This window comes from Crotalus tigris, unplaced genomic scaffold (assembly GCF_016545835.1).
Source record: "Crotalus tigris isolate CLP2741 ecotype Arizona unplaced genomic scaffold, ASM1654583v1 scf7180000017775.1145084777:2100578, whole genome shotgun sequence".
Classification (NCBI taxonomy): domain Eukaryota; kingdom Metazoa; phylum Chordata; class Lepidosauria; order Squamata; family Viperidae; genus Crotalus; species Crotalus tigris.
The window spans coordinates 1,794,070-1,809,127 of record NW_024096626.1 but is presented as its reverse complement, the minus strand read 5'-3'; the positions used below and the strand labels follow the sequence as shown (position 1 = coordinate 1,809,127).

At 35.9% G+C, this 15,058-nt stretch overlaps 1 protein-coding gene across 7 annotated transcripts in view; it reads left to right on the top strand.

The window, feature by feature from the left end:
• SRGAP1 (SLIT-ROBO Rho GTPase activating protein 1) overlaps positions 1-15,058 on the top strand; it is a 219,668-nt gene that overhangs the window by 170,385 nt on the left and 34,225 nt on the right. For all 7 annotated transcript variants that reach the window (XM_039342206.1, XM_039342208.1, XM_039342212.1 and 4 more), the window contains 4 exons: positions 946-973; positions 8,261-8,291; positions 13,237-13,297; positions 13,742-13,819. In XM_039342206.1, coding sequence (XP_039198140.1) covers positions 946-973; positions 8,261-8,291; positions 13,237-13,297; positions 13,742-13,819 — 198 coding nt within the window. The remainder of the gene's footprint in view (positions 1-945; positions 974-8,260; positions 8,292-13,236; positions 13,298-13,741; positions 13,820-15,058) is intronic.

Here is a 15,058-nt window from a genome sequence, read left to right as displayed (position 1 = left end):
TTTTCCCCTTTTATACAACCAGAGTTATTTTTATGGAAATTGTGTTGTGAAACAAAATCTAAGTAATCATTTATGAAAAACATCAATTTGTGCTGTTATAGGACTTATATGGATAGTGCTGAATAATAGAATAGTTATGTTTCAGGTTAACTATAACTAAATCAAGTGACATATATTAATGTATATGGTCTGTTTGCAGAAATGTCAGCATTTATAAGAATTAAACAAGACCTGAATTCTTTTCCCATCAAACAGCCATAATTATGTTTATTAAATACAATTTGGATCCCTGATTTCTTATTTGGTAAACTGCTATAATAGAAATTTATTTTTTCTTTGTTGTCTTAATTTCTACAAATTATCAATCACTGACATTTTGTGTACAATTTCCATTTATTCAGAGGGACTTTTGCAGTATTGCTAAGTTATATATGATTGAAATGTATGAAGGATATATAGAACATTATTGGGCTCATCTGTACCAGATATTTATATTATTTAACCCAAAGTCATATATCTTTTTGTAGCATCATTAAATATTTACTTTCCTAAGTATAGCTACATCCTAAACTATTTTTAACTTATGAATGTTGACTATATGTTCATTCCCCAAAGCATACTGGCAAGCTTTTCTCTTTCTGTGAATAATTCATTATGTATGCATGCCCAGACTGGTTCAAATTTTGTTTTGCTTAAGTTAATAGCATAAATATTCTTTACTTGCATAAGAAAGAATGTTTTCTTTCTGAACATTTTAAAACTCTCCGTAGTGATAGCAAACTATTTTTCTTGTATGTAAGCATAAGTCTTGTGAAATAAATATGAACAATTACATTATAAATAATTCAGGACTGAAAATCTGGTTAGCATACATGTTGTACAGTTATAAAAGAAAGATACTTCTGGTTCCTTTGGTTTTCAGATTATGTTTCTCTTATCATTTAGGTCATAGGGCAGAATATATGACTACAAGGTAAGTTGTTAAATATGCTCTCAAAAAGTTTATTTTATGGAAAGCTATAAAATAGGAGTATTATGTTTCAGAAAGGCTTAATATATCCCTCTTTTAAACAAGAAACAAACTTTAAGAATAGGACACTAAACCTCCAGATTATAATCACATCTCCAATATTTTCCCAATGGGTCTCAATGCCCTCCCTGGAAAGAAAAACTGTGGCCCCTTCTTCGAGTATCTTTTTAATGGCCTGCTTATGCATACACCGATGGTAGATATTTGTCACCAGTATCAGAATTCTAACCTCTGTGGTCAGTACATACATTGATTTCTTCTTTCTTCTGTGTCCACATCAGTGCATCAGTGACAGATTTCTTTGGCTTTCTAAGGAAGGAAGCCACCTCCCAATCAAAGTTCATTGTTTGATATAGTGAATATAGTGAATATATAGGGTATAACTTCAGAATTCATTGAAGAAAAGGTCTACAGAAGGGAAGGTCTAGATGAATAAATTGCATAGGGATATCTGGTGGAAATGTCCATCTTTTGGGTGGCCCGGTGCTCTTCCCAAGCATTAACTTGGAGATACCAGGAGCAGAAAGGGCACATAACAGTGTAAGGTGTTCTGCTTAGGTAACTACACACAACTTATCACTGCCTCCTAATCTTATCTTTGGGAAAGAATTGTGAGGGTTGTAGTTACGTGTGGTGATATAAACATACGTAATTTTGGTATATAATTCACAAAATAACAGTACCCTTAAGATTCATTGTGCTTAGAAAAACGATTTAAAACTTAAACTTATAGCAAATTTTACAAAGGAAAGAAACTTAATAATAGCAATAGCATGTAGACTTATATACCACTTCACAGTGCTTTACAGTCCTCTCTAAGCAGTTTACAGAGTCAGCATATTACCCCCAACAATCTGGGTCCTCATTTTACCAACTTCGAAAGGCTGGAAGGCTGAGTCAACCTTGAGCCAGTTAGGATTGAACTGCTGGTAGTCGGCAGAATTAGCCTGCAATACTGCATTCTAACCACTGTGCCACCACAGCTCTTAATAAATAAATAAATCTATCTTAATATTTATGAAATTCTTATTTTCCTTTTTCTACATAAGTGCTTACTTTTACTTCAGCCCTCTCTGATAAATTTCTGGATGGATAGAACTAGAAATGACCTAAGTTTTCAGTAACTGTTAACTCACTTTATTGGCTAAGTCAGTACTTCTAGTTAAAATGACTGTGCTCAAACATGGTCTTAATACATAATATTCTGGAACACTAATGGACGATCACTTAACCATGAGCCAGCAGTATGCAGCAGCAGCAGCTAAAAAAGCTAATACAATCCTGGGTTATATAAACAGAGGCATAGAATCAAGATCAAATGAGGGATTAGTACCACTTTGTTGAGAGTTTGGAAAAAATTTAGAGAAAAGCAACTAAGATGATCAGAGGCCTGGAGACTAAAACATATGAAGAATGGCTGCAGGACTTGGGTTTGGCTAGTCTAAAGAAAAAAGCAATAGGGGAGACATGATAGAAGTATTCCTGTATTTGAGGGGCTGCCCTAAGAAGAGGGGGTCACGTTATTCACGAAAGCACCAGAGGACAGGACAAGAAACAATGGTTGGAAACTGATTAAAGAGAGAAGCAACCTGGAATTAAGGAGAAACTTCCTGACAGTGAGAACAATTAACCAGTGGAATAGCTTGCCCCCAGAAATCGTGGGCGCTCCATCACTGGAGATTTTTTAAAAGAGGCTAGACAGTCACTTGTCTTCTCCTGCTTGAGCAGGGGGCTGGACTAGAAGACCTCCAAGGTCCCTTCCAGCTCCTACTCTATTCTGTTCTATTCTATTTGTTAGAGAATTTTAATTTCTCTATTGGTAAAAAAAATAAATCAGAAGCTCTCACAGTTGACTACATTTAGCTGATTCAAAATAACTTCTTTATATCAAAATATTTACATTACCATACATTCTTCTTTACAGCAACATAGTTTAATTGAAGACTTCTTACAGAGAGATACAGAGACAAAACCTGAAACTGGAAATCCAGCTCCTAACTCAATACTCTTTTTTGCACAGACTCAGTAGCACTTTCTTCACATTGGCTGACTGAGTTACCACATGACTCTTCCTGCTCATGAATATTCCAACACTCCTCCCTTCATGACAGGAAGAGACATCAGACCTATTAACTTAACACATTTTCCATAGTGAACATTACCCAATGGTTTAGTCATCATGTCTGCCAAATTATCCTCAGAAGAACAATGATGTAAACTAATCAATTTTCCTTTTACAGCTTCCCTGACATTACAATACTTAATGTCTACATGTTTACTTCTGTTCTTCACCCTGTCACCAGTTGCCATTTTTATACAGGCAGCATTGTCTTCAAATACCTTTACAGATTCTTGTACATTAATATTTAAATCTTGCAACAACTGCACATACCATGTAACTTCAGAACACAATTCATATAAAGCAATAAACTCTGTTTCCGCTGTTGAAATAGCAACAGTTGTTTGTTTTCTGGACTTCCATCCAATCAATATTATAATCCCAGAATTTGATTTCCTTGTGTTTATGTCATTTGCATAGTCACTATCGACATAACACTTTAATTTCAATTCCTCAGTAATCTGTATTTGAAGACCCAAATTTATAGTTCCCTTTAAATATCTGAGAACCCTTTTTACGCCCATCCAATGTAACTTTGTAGGTGCAGCAGTAAAACGACTCAAAATGCTTACTGCGCAAGCTATGTCTGGTCTGGACCATTGTGATAGATATAACAAAGTCCCTATTGCTGAGTGATATATCTCTTGATCACAGGTTTCACCTTTGTCCGCACTTAAACTATTATAAAAATCCGCACTCATGGGTGTAAGAGCAGTATTGCAATCCTTCATATTATATTTCTCCAATAACTGCTCAATTTTTCTCCTTTGACTGAGAATATAACCACCTTTTTCATTTTTCTGTATCTCTACACCAAGATAATTTTTTATTTCTCCCAAATTCTTTAATTCAAATTTCTTTCCTAATTTATCAGCAAATTCTTTGACTTGTGATGCATCCTTTGCAATGAAGCAAAGATCATCCACAAATGATAACAGACAATTCTACTGGACATCTAAATTCCTTGTAAATGTCCAGTATATATACAATTATCAGCTTTGCAACTTTTAAATCCAAGATCCTTTAAAGCAGTATCTAAACAGATATTCCAGTTTCTGGCTGACTGCTTCAGCCCATAAATAGCCTTAATTTATATACCATGTTAGGTTTTGCAATTTCATATCCTGGTGCTTGGATCATATAAATTTCTTCCTCTAACTCAGCATTGAGGAATGCAGTTGTGATATCAAAGTGCCAGATTTTATGCTTATATGCCGCTGCCAACGCCAGTGCTAATCTTATACTCTCACTTTTCACAGTTGGCGCAAATACTTCATCATAGTGCACATTCTTTAATTGTGAAAAACCTTGTGCCACTAACCTGGCCTTATACTGTATATCATTATTTGGCAATATCTTTTTCTTATATACCCACTTACAACCCACAGCTTTGGTTCCCTGTGGTAAAGTCACTGATTTAAATACTTCATGGTCTCCCATGGATTTCATCTCTTTATCCATGGCCTCCTTCCATCTTTCTTGTTCAACTTTTGGTAATGCCAACACTTCTTTATAACTTCTTGGCTCATACCACACATTGCAAACCTTTACCTTGCTGGCAGAATACCTGTCAGGTGGAATTCCTTTGTTACATCGCTCTGACCTACGTGGTATTAACTGTTCCTGTGTCTCAAGTCTATCTGGTTTCATGTCTTGTTCAGCCTCTCCTCCCTGAACATTGACATCTTCTATAATCAATTTTTTATCATTAGATGAGTTATTGTCATTAAATAGATCACCGTCATTAAGTGAGACATACCCAGAATTTGCATTAATTCTGTCCCAATTTTGTTCTGCAAAATTAGCAGACCTTGAAATTATAATTCTTTTACTTCCATCGCTAAAGCGATATCCTTTGACCCTGGCTCATAGCCCACAAATCTGAGCTTTCTTGCCTTTTGCTGTCCCTTTCTTCTGATTACTTTCGGAATATGTACCCAAGCAGTACTTCCAAAAATTCTCAAATGTGCCAGTGATGGCTTTCTCCCATATAGAATGGCATATGGAGTATTATTAATGGAGGAACTCCACAGCCTGTTAACTATATAATTGGCAGTCAATATGGCTTCTCCCCAATATGACCTGCTCATACCAGAATCCTCCAATAATGAATCTTTCATTGTTTGCAAAACACCATTCCTTCTTTCAGCTACACCGTTCTCTGCTGCTGTGTAAGGATTTGTAAGGATTTCTCCTCCTCGTGGCTGCTTCTAAAATGGCGTTTTTCTTCTTCATTAAGCAAACATGCCTTTAAAGCCTCAAACTTTAAGTCTTGCTCTTCTTTGCATTCAAATATTGCAGAAACTGTGTCCCAGGTTTTATCTAAACTGTTCAACACCAATAAAACCTTCTGGGACTTAGGGAACTTAATCCCATGTTGTTCTAAGTCCAAAAATAAACTTTGCATTTTATTTAAATGCTGTTCCACAGATTCACCTGGTTGCAAACAGGCCCTGTAAAGTTTTCTTGACAATTGCACTATATTGCATGCAGAAACATTCAGGTGCACAGCTCTCAACTTCAACCAAATCTCCTTTGCAGTCTTTAAATTTGCAACATTTAGAAATTGTTCATCATCTAAATTCAAGATGAGATAAGCCATTGCTTGATCATGGCTTTTCTGATCAACCCAGTACTCTTCAACATATTCATCAACGATTTGGATGAAGGGATAGATGGGGAACTCATCAAATTTGCAGATGACACCAAGCTGGCAGGAATAGCCAACACTCCAGAAGACAGGCTTCAGGTACAGGAGGATCTGGACAGACTTGAACACTGGGCACTAACTAACAAAATGAAATTCAATGGTGAAAAAAAGCAAGGTTCTACATTTAGGCAAGAAAAACCAAATGCACAAGTACAGCATAGGTGGCACCATGCTCAATAGTAGTAACTGTGAGAGGGACCTCGAGTCCTAGTAGACAATCAGTTAAATATGAGCCAGCAGTGTGCGGCAGCTGCCAAAAAGGCCAACACAGTACTAGGCTGCATTAACAGAGGGATAGAATCAAGATCACGCGAAGTATTAATACCACTCTTCAATGCCTTGGTAAGGCCACACTTGGAATACTGCATCCAGTTTTGGTCACCACGATGTAAAAAAGATGTTGAGACTCTAGAAAGAGTACAGAGAAGAGCAACAAAGATGATTAGGGGACTGGAGGCTAAAACATATAAGGAACGGTTGCTAGAATTGGGTATGTCTAGTTTAACGAAGAGAAGGACAAGGGGGGACATGATAGCAGTATTCCAATATCTCAGGGGCTGCCATAAAGAAGAGGGAATTAAGCTATTTTCCAAAGCACCTGAAGGCAGGACAAGAAGCAACGGGTGGAAACTAATCAAGGAGAGAAGCAACCTAGAAGCTAAGGAGAAACTTCCTGACAGTGAGAACAATTAATCAGTGGAACAGCTTGCCTCCAGAAGCAGTAAATGCTCCAACACTGGAAGTTTTTAAGAAGAGACTGGACAGCCATTTGTCCGAAATGGTGTAGGGTTTCCTGCCCGAGCAGGGGGTTGGACTAGATGACCTCCAAGGTCCCTTCCAACTTTACTATTATTATTATTATTATAACTGCTGCAAACACTTGTGGATTTTCTACAATATACCACAGCTCTTTTGCTTTGAGCAAACATTCCATTCTAGCAGCCCACACAATGTAATTCTTCTGGCCCAAACGAGGCACACAGCTTTCCTTAAATTCCATTGCAGCCATTCTGCTAATTCTGCCTTGTTTTTATACTTTCTAAACAAAGGCAATTTCTTCCAGCTTTAAATTACAATGCAGTCCTTAGTAAGCTCTGGGCCCATAACCTGTTAGAGAATTTTAATTTCTCTATTGGTGAAAAAAATAAATCAGAAGCTCTCACAGTTGACTGCATTTAGCTGATTCAAAATAACTTCTTTATATCAAAATATTTACATTACCATACATTCTTCTTTACAGCAACATAGTTTAATTGAAGACTTCTTACAGAGAGATACAGAGACAAAACCTGAGACTGGAAATCCAGCTCTTAACTCAATACTCTTTTTTGCACAGACTCAATAGCACTTTCTTCACATTGGCTTACTACATGACTCTTCCTGCTCATGAATATTCCAACACTATTCTATTCTATTCTATAACATGCACATATACATGCAAAGCACATGAGGAATAATAAAAATAATAATTGAGCTATATTCACATGATCAATCCATTGAAAGACTATCATTTATATGCTACATTTTCTCATTTATGCAAGTTATTTTTAATGCAATTGTGCTTTTTTTTAAAATGCTATTATGAGATTTATGCTAGTATAATTGATTTACACCAAAGACTTCTTCCTATCAAAATCACTGCCCAAAATCTATCAAACCCTTTACTCGTGCATTGTGTGATTGTTTTACTTATAAACCCTACCTCCCATTACATCTATATCTGCAACTGCTACTAGTAGACTCAACATGGCCATCATTATCTTATTCAACCCATTTACCCAAAATGAAAAGTTCCTCCATGCTGGTGAAGAATTCTCAGCCTTAGGCTGAGTTTTTAATATGGACAAATTGCTGTGTGCAACACAACAAATAATGTTAATAAAACTTGTAATGCTGTGATTCTCTTTGCCATGATAATTATCCATATTAGAAATTAGTTGTAGAAAAGATTAAGAAAATATTTTCACTATACATAGAACTTGAGACAAGGAAGAAAATATCTTTTAGCTTGAAAATAAGGCTCTAAAATTTTATGTACACATTTGTCAATACATTTGGATTACAGAATTTGACCCCATTCTCTGTAATTTCCTTTTTTCCATTGGTTAAGTGTCTTGCTTTATGTTTTATATCAAGTTTTCAGAGAGCATAAACCCTAAAATAAAATAAGGGAAGTCAATATGTACATATATCATACATATGTTTTTATAATGTCCTGATTAAATCCACAGGGAAGATTACATCCAATCATTATTATGCTACTCTGGTTTTAAGAACCTAGTATTTGTTTTTAATTTTCATATTATTCTAAGCTTCAGGAATATCTACATTTTGTGATTTTTATATTTACATTCTTTATCCTGTTCTTATGTACTTTATTTCTAATTGCATTTTACAACAGAGGACGAAGGAACTCACAGACCAGACACCAGGTATAGTGCTAATGAACTGATTAACATTGTTTTGTCTGATTTTTTTTATTACCAATTATTGGAAACTGTTTGAATTCAGCAATGAGAAAAGTATGCAACTATCTTTTAGCTTTTTAATGGCTCAAATATTCTTCATCTGGTATATTTATAATGTCTACTTTATTCAACAAGAGTTATAGAGATAGCAATTACATTGCAAGAAATGAACACATGCAACGACACACTTGTTACGACCTACCTGTAAAAACCCTATAATGGGGGGAGGGGTTGTCTATGAAAGCAGTTTACAATATCACTTAAATGTTTATTGTATCAGAAGAATAAACAAAAGTCTTATTTTGTGTTTAGATCCTCTGTGGATTTTTAAAAATCAAAGACGAATGTAAAGTATATTTTTAGCATCATTCATTACCAGTGCCAAGATATTTTCAAGGATGAATACATTTTCCACAAATTTGTTAGTAAACATAGTGACGAGTATAACATATTTTGTATAAAATGTTCCTTAAAGTTAAACCTGTAGAATTTGATAGCTTATCAAGAATATCTATTACACTCTTAAGATGGATAGATCTTCCCCTGAAATGATAAACTCTTTTTGGAATGTAACCATGGGGTACTTCACAAAATTCACAAACAAGTCACATGAGGATTACTTGGTTTCTCAGTTCAAGAATGGAATGGAGAACCCCCTACTCCCACAGAGCCCCACATCTCACATTATCTTTTCCTGCAGCAGTGGAGCAATGAAAGAACAGATGTTTTCAACATCTCCAGATTGTTGCTGTTGAAAACAAAAGTTTTTAGAACAAAATATTTGACATAAAACTGACCTCCAGAAGATCTCTTAAAGACATTGAAGCTGGTAGACAATTCTTACCCTTCCCTAATTTTTATTTCTGGTCCGAAAAAGGTAGCAGGGCTTGGCTTATTTTTAGTCAAAAATTGATGAGAGCTCTTTAATCCAGCAGTCTTCTTTCACTGACATAATAGTGAGGTGATTTTTCAGTGATTTCCCATTCTTTCCTACAAGCAGAACAAAAAAGTTAAAGAAATCTAAAATTGCTCAGGTTCCCATTTCACTAACAGAAAACTTTACTGACCAAACAAGCTTCACAAGTTGAACTCACTTGGATGCATTTTTTTCAGCTTCATATTACTTATTTATTTGTTTAAAAGATTTTCATTGCACTTTTCCTCAAAGAGGTTAAGGCAGGTTACATGGAGATCTCCTTTGTTTTATTCCCATGATAACAATCTTGCTAAGTAGATTGGATTGTGAAAGAGTGAAAAGCACAAAGGCTTTGAGGGAGTTTCTAAAACTAAGGCTGATGACCTGGATATCCCCAGTCTTAGTCTAACACAGTGATGGCGAACCTTTTAGAGACCGAGTGCCCAAACTGCAATCCAAAACCCACTTATGTATCGTTGGGTGCATAACACCCAACGATGCACACCCACCTGGCCAATTGGGGGGGTGGCTCATTGGGTGGGCATGGCTTTGGTGATAACGGAAGACTGGATGAGACTAAAAAGTTCAATCAATCAATTCCAACTTTGCAACATCTTTTTTTTTTCCCGCGAGAAGTTGAAATTGACTGATTAATTGAACCTTTTTTTTTTTTTTTTTGCACACAGCAGTGGAGGCCTAAAGCGAAAAGGTTTTATAAAACCCAGCTGAAGGCCTAGGACTGGGGCAACGGTGCGCGTGCCCATAGAGAGGGCTCTGAGTGCCACCTCTGGTACCCGTGCTATAAGTTTGCCACCACTGGTCTAACATATTAACCACTATACATGTGACAGAGTAGAGTGTGAGAGGTAAGACTGGGAAAGGAGTGGCAGAGAAAGTAGAAAAAATAGTCAACAGATAACAAGTGAATCAGTTGACAATTTATCTGATAAACAGCAATTTACCCTAGAAGAAAGAAACTAGAAAGAAGCATTTCCAATCCTTCAAAGAGATTTCACCTTAATTAACTCAGTATAAATGAGAGTCAGATCTTCTTTTGTATTTACGCCAGCCTAGTATTAAATACATCTTACTGAAAATCTGTGTGATACTTGATTCTTGATTTTATCCAAATTTGTGGGGCTTTGACAAGACCTCACTGGCTTTCTCTGTTACCCAATGTATAGCATCTTGGAACATGATAATTGATTTTTTAGTTATTTTGTTACAACATACTGATCTGGGTGAGAAAGGTGGGGGGGGGAGAGAAAGTTCCTGTCTCTATGGCCAGGAGGAAGAATCTCAGGTTTACTGGACAATGATATTCGGATTTTGAATCAATTCAGAGATTATGTGTACTTTTCTTTTGTTTCATTTTATTAACTATCTTGCTGAGTGCTTTAAAGGACAAATAGAAATGATACATTTAAAAGAAATAAACTAAAGATCAAAATACATATGATACCAAAAAGCTGTGATAAGTCTATCCACGTTGACAGAATATATTCAGAATCCAGCATAATGGGTGTTGATTTAGTTTTTTACTTGTTCCCATTGAATATTATGGGAAAGAATAAGATAACCATATAGAGGAAAAGAATTTGTTCTATATAAACTGTTTAATTCTTATTGAAATAATGTCAATAAGTACATTATACTTTATACTTTTTTCCATAGAAAATAGTTTGCTTTCATTTCTGTGAGAACAATAAAATACTGTTTTTGGAAGTGAAACTTGTCAGTTTCACTGGTGATTCAGCCATGATTTATAAGGAATTCTTCTGCATGCTGGTAAATTCCTACTTTTGAAAAAATGTCCCTGCCCACCTATCATAATGACAGGAATTTGGATTTGTAATGCAGAGAAATTAGTATAATTCTGACCTCATTCAAATTCAAAAATGCTCTTGAATATTAAGTACAAAACTATCTGGCAGAAAAGAAAAAAAACTATTGCTTTCCTAATAGCATCTGATGACTGATTGCAGGATTCCTTCAGATAGTCATCATGGAAACAGGAGTGCCTTTGTATTAAGAGTGTAATAAACTGGAGCTATCAGTCTTTACTAGATATTCTAGTAAAAATTAGGAATTCCAACAGTGTTTTCTTGTTAATTTTTAAAAGCCCTGTGGAAGAGCTCTGTATTTCAAACAACTTCTGAGAACCTTCCAGGATCAGGGCATACCAAATGGTGTTTCCATAAAGTGGGAGATGCAGCAGGGAAGCATCTCCTAGCCATGACTCTCCTCACTTCCACTTGTGATGAGATGGTGAAGGTTATTTCAAACTATTGCATTACACTGTAACCCTGGAAATTTATTTTGATTTGTATTTTTTCCATAAAACTGGTCAAATATCTGTAGAATGATGGACACTGAAGAATGTTAATGTGAAAACCAAGATTTTCACTGAGCTGTAGAAGTATATTAATAATCCATTCATTTTAATTTCTACATTCCTTGTGCAAACAGTACCCCTTTCATCTGTTTTGCATTCTGTGCAGATATTAGCTGGTAAACAACTAGTAAGGTTTATATATTTGAATAAGCTTTCCATTACATTTTGCTGGTCAAGCGTTTCATCTTGAACAATTTGATGGCCATGTATTTGTGACAAAGGAAGACGATGAGGCATTGGTCCCTGAACCCACAATTCTGGACTAGTTACACCTAGTTACACAAACATAAATAGCCAAATTTATTATATAATCTATAAAGGCAGTTCAGGCATAAGGGCATTAGTTTAATAACCTTGGGTTATTGGAGCAAGATTATGCACTGTGCCTCTAAGTTTGCGTCATCTTTTTCCTTCTATATTATAATTCAGTTCTTCTTTATTCTAAATATGATCTTGAAGTCATATCTTTTTTAATAATCAGACATTAAATAACATCAATTCTGTTGTATTGTGTTCCCTCAAATAATAAAATGCTTTAAATAAATCAAAAGAGGAACAGGAGATGAAGAATGAAAAATTGCCTTGCTTTTAAATAAATAAGCTAAGATTTATTAAAGTCAATAACAGCAGCACTCTACCAGGCAAGATTTATTCCTTTCAATGTAGCTTCTATTATTATTGCACCTACCAGATTTCTTAAATAGGACTTGCTAGCTATCATCAATAGAAATATACAGCATTGGTTATAGACACTGGGCATTGTTGTTTGCTTCCTGGCCAAATTGAAAAAAACACAATTAGCTCAAGAGCTTGATTTATGGTATAAATATGGTATAGATATCATTCTAATGTCAGAACCCATTTCATTTCTACCTATCCCCTTTAGGTCATAACCTAAAGACAAATCTCACCTTTCCTTAGGTTCTGCCATAATCCCAAAGGGGAGGGGCAATGTGCTTGCGGGGGTTATTGCTTTTCTTTCCTCTATTCGCTACAAAGTAACCTTTTGCTTCATTTATTGCTTCTGTGTCTGCTGTCCCACTACAATGTAACAATTTTCTTCCTTCACTGTATCTCTCTCTGAACTTTCTTCTCCCTAACCTGTCAGCTAGGAAAAGGGGGGGAGAAAGAAATACAACCTCCAGAGCCTGGCTTATTTCTCCGTTACCAAACAAAGGTGCGAAGAGCCGCTTGAACATCGTGTTGCAACCAGAGCCGGACCGATGTTATCTCCCCTTTCCAACGATGGACTTAACAACTGGGGATTGGCTGGTTTTGAACCGGCCAGATGAACTGTGGTGTGGGATTTGCTTGGGGACACTTTAAAGTATCGATCTGTAAAGGAATCCCTCAGATCCTGTCTATTATGCCTGCTATCAACTACTCTTAATAAAAGTTCCTGTTGGAGGAAACCGTCTCCAAGAGTTCTGCTTTCTTAAAATGTGGGATTGAAGTGGGTCCTTAAATCTAGTGAGATTTGGATGTATAGAGTGTTATATGTCTGATACTATAAAGATGCCACTGTATCCTAATGATAATTAAGTGCTATTTATCTCATACAATTTTCAAACTATTTGGATTATTTTTCCCCTCACCAGGACTCAGGACAAGTAATCCCCCTCATTGTAGAAAGCTGTATCCAATTTATCAATTTGTATGGTGAGTTCTAAAATAGTTTTTAATTTAATCCCACTTTTTTAAAGACTATTGTGCTTAATAATCATGATGCTTTTTTCTGGCATGTTCTAATCTTTTTCCAATTACAGTTAGGAAGAATATTGAAACTTTAGTATTGAATGAAAGAACTTCCCTGTTGAAAACTAAAAGAGAAAGGGCAGAATATCAATTCAGACAGCAATAAGAAAGGATTAATTGGAAGGTATTAAGCCATGGAGCAAAGGAAGGAAGAGAGGCCGGAATCAAGCAAGAAAAGGAATTCTTGCTTGGTTAGCATTGCATTTCAAAATGCAGTAAGCTACTTTGATGAATCTTGGTGAAAAGATATATATAAATGTGATAATAAATGACTAAGATGCTAGTATATTTTTGCTCATTTGAAACATTATGTTGAATTTTATATATTACTCTGTTATTATTTTTCAGGTCTTCAACACCAGGGAATTTTCAGGGTGTCAGGCTCCCAGGTGGAGGTCAATGATATTAAAAATTCATTTGAAAGAGGTGATTTATCATTTTTCCTGTTCATATGTACCATCATACCATAGAAGTTCTTTTCCTAAATTATTATTATGAAAGGGAGGGAACTTTTATTCATTGAGAATAGAAAAACAAAGAAATTAGCATAATTGATCTTTTAAAGCTTAGATAGCTTTGGATATTGGCTTTGGAGGTAAGGCTACCATCTTTGAACTTCATAAGCTCTAAATGACAGCAAAAAGAGTTCAACGTAGCTCTGCTGTCATCTTGTAACCATCCACATTATTGCAGCCCAGATATGGTAGCGACAACTATTGCTTAAGGCTAACTCCTGAATTTTAAATTCAGGAGTTAGTTTAAATTTTTAAATAGGCAGCTTCTTCCTTCTCTGCTTCTTCCTCCATCTACCTCAGGGCCATCTGGTTGTGTACCATTTTCCTTTTAAAATCTTTTAAATTACTTTTTTCACCTCAAAGAAAATATGAACTTGAATACATCAATATTTGTATAGTAATGAAAATCAATATATTTAACCAATGCAGTCCTCAGCTTCTCAAGAATATAGGTTATCCCCGAGTTATGAGCATTCACTTAACACTCGTTCAAAGTTAAGTGATAAGCGCCCCTAGTGCTTATGAGAAAGTCCCAAAATTATGAATATTGCAGCACCACTGCAATCATTCGCCCTTACGAGCGAATGCACATGCTCTACAACATTCACCCTAGTTATTCGATCCTTCCCCTACCCCTACTCCTACCCCAGGTCTCCCTAGGTACCAGGCCTTCAATATTCACCCTGCGAAGATCAAGATCTTTTGCTTTCTTGGCTGATCCAGGCCTTCAGTGCATTCGCAGAGAATGGAGGCCTAAAGTAACACAAGATCACTGGGGTGAGATCTCACGCTATTGATCTCGCGTGATCTCATGATACTTTAGGCCTCTGTTCTCTGCAACAGAGAATGGAATTGAAGCCGGGGGACACTTTCACATGCGTCCAGAGGCCAGATCGGGACTTATTATTTTTTTAAAACATTACAAAAGAGGCTCTATACTCTATATCACGGGTGTCAAACTCGAGACATCACATGACGTGTCGTGACGTATTGTGACTTTTTGCCGGTAATGGGGTGGACACAGTTTTGGTATGACGCATCCGGCCTGTAGGCCGGCAGTTTGACACCCCTGCTCTATATTGTATTATAATTAAAAAGAATGAAATCAAACTTCATATCCCAATGGGATAGATATATATTTGAGCAATAT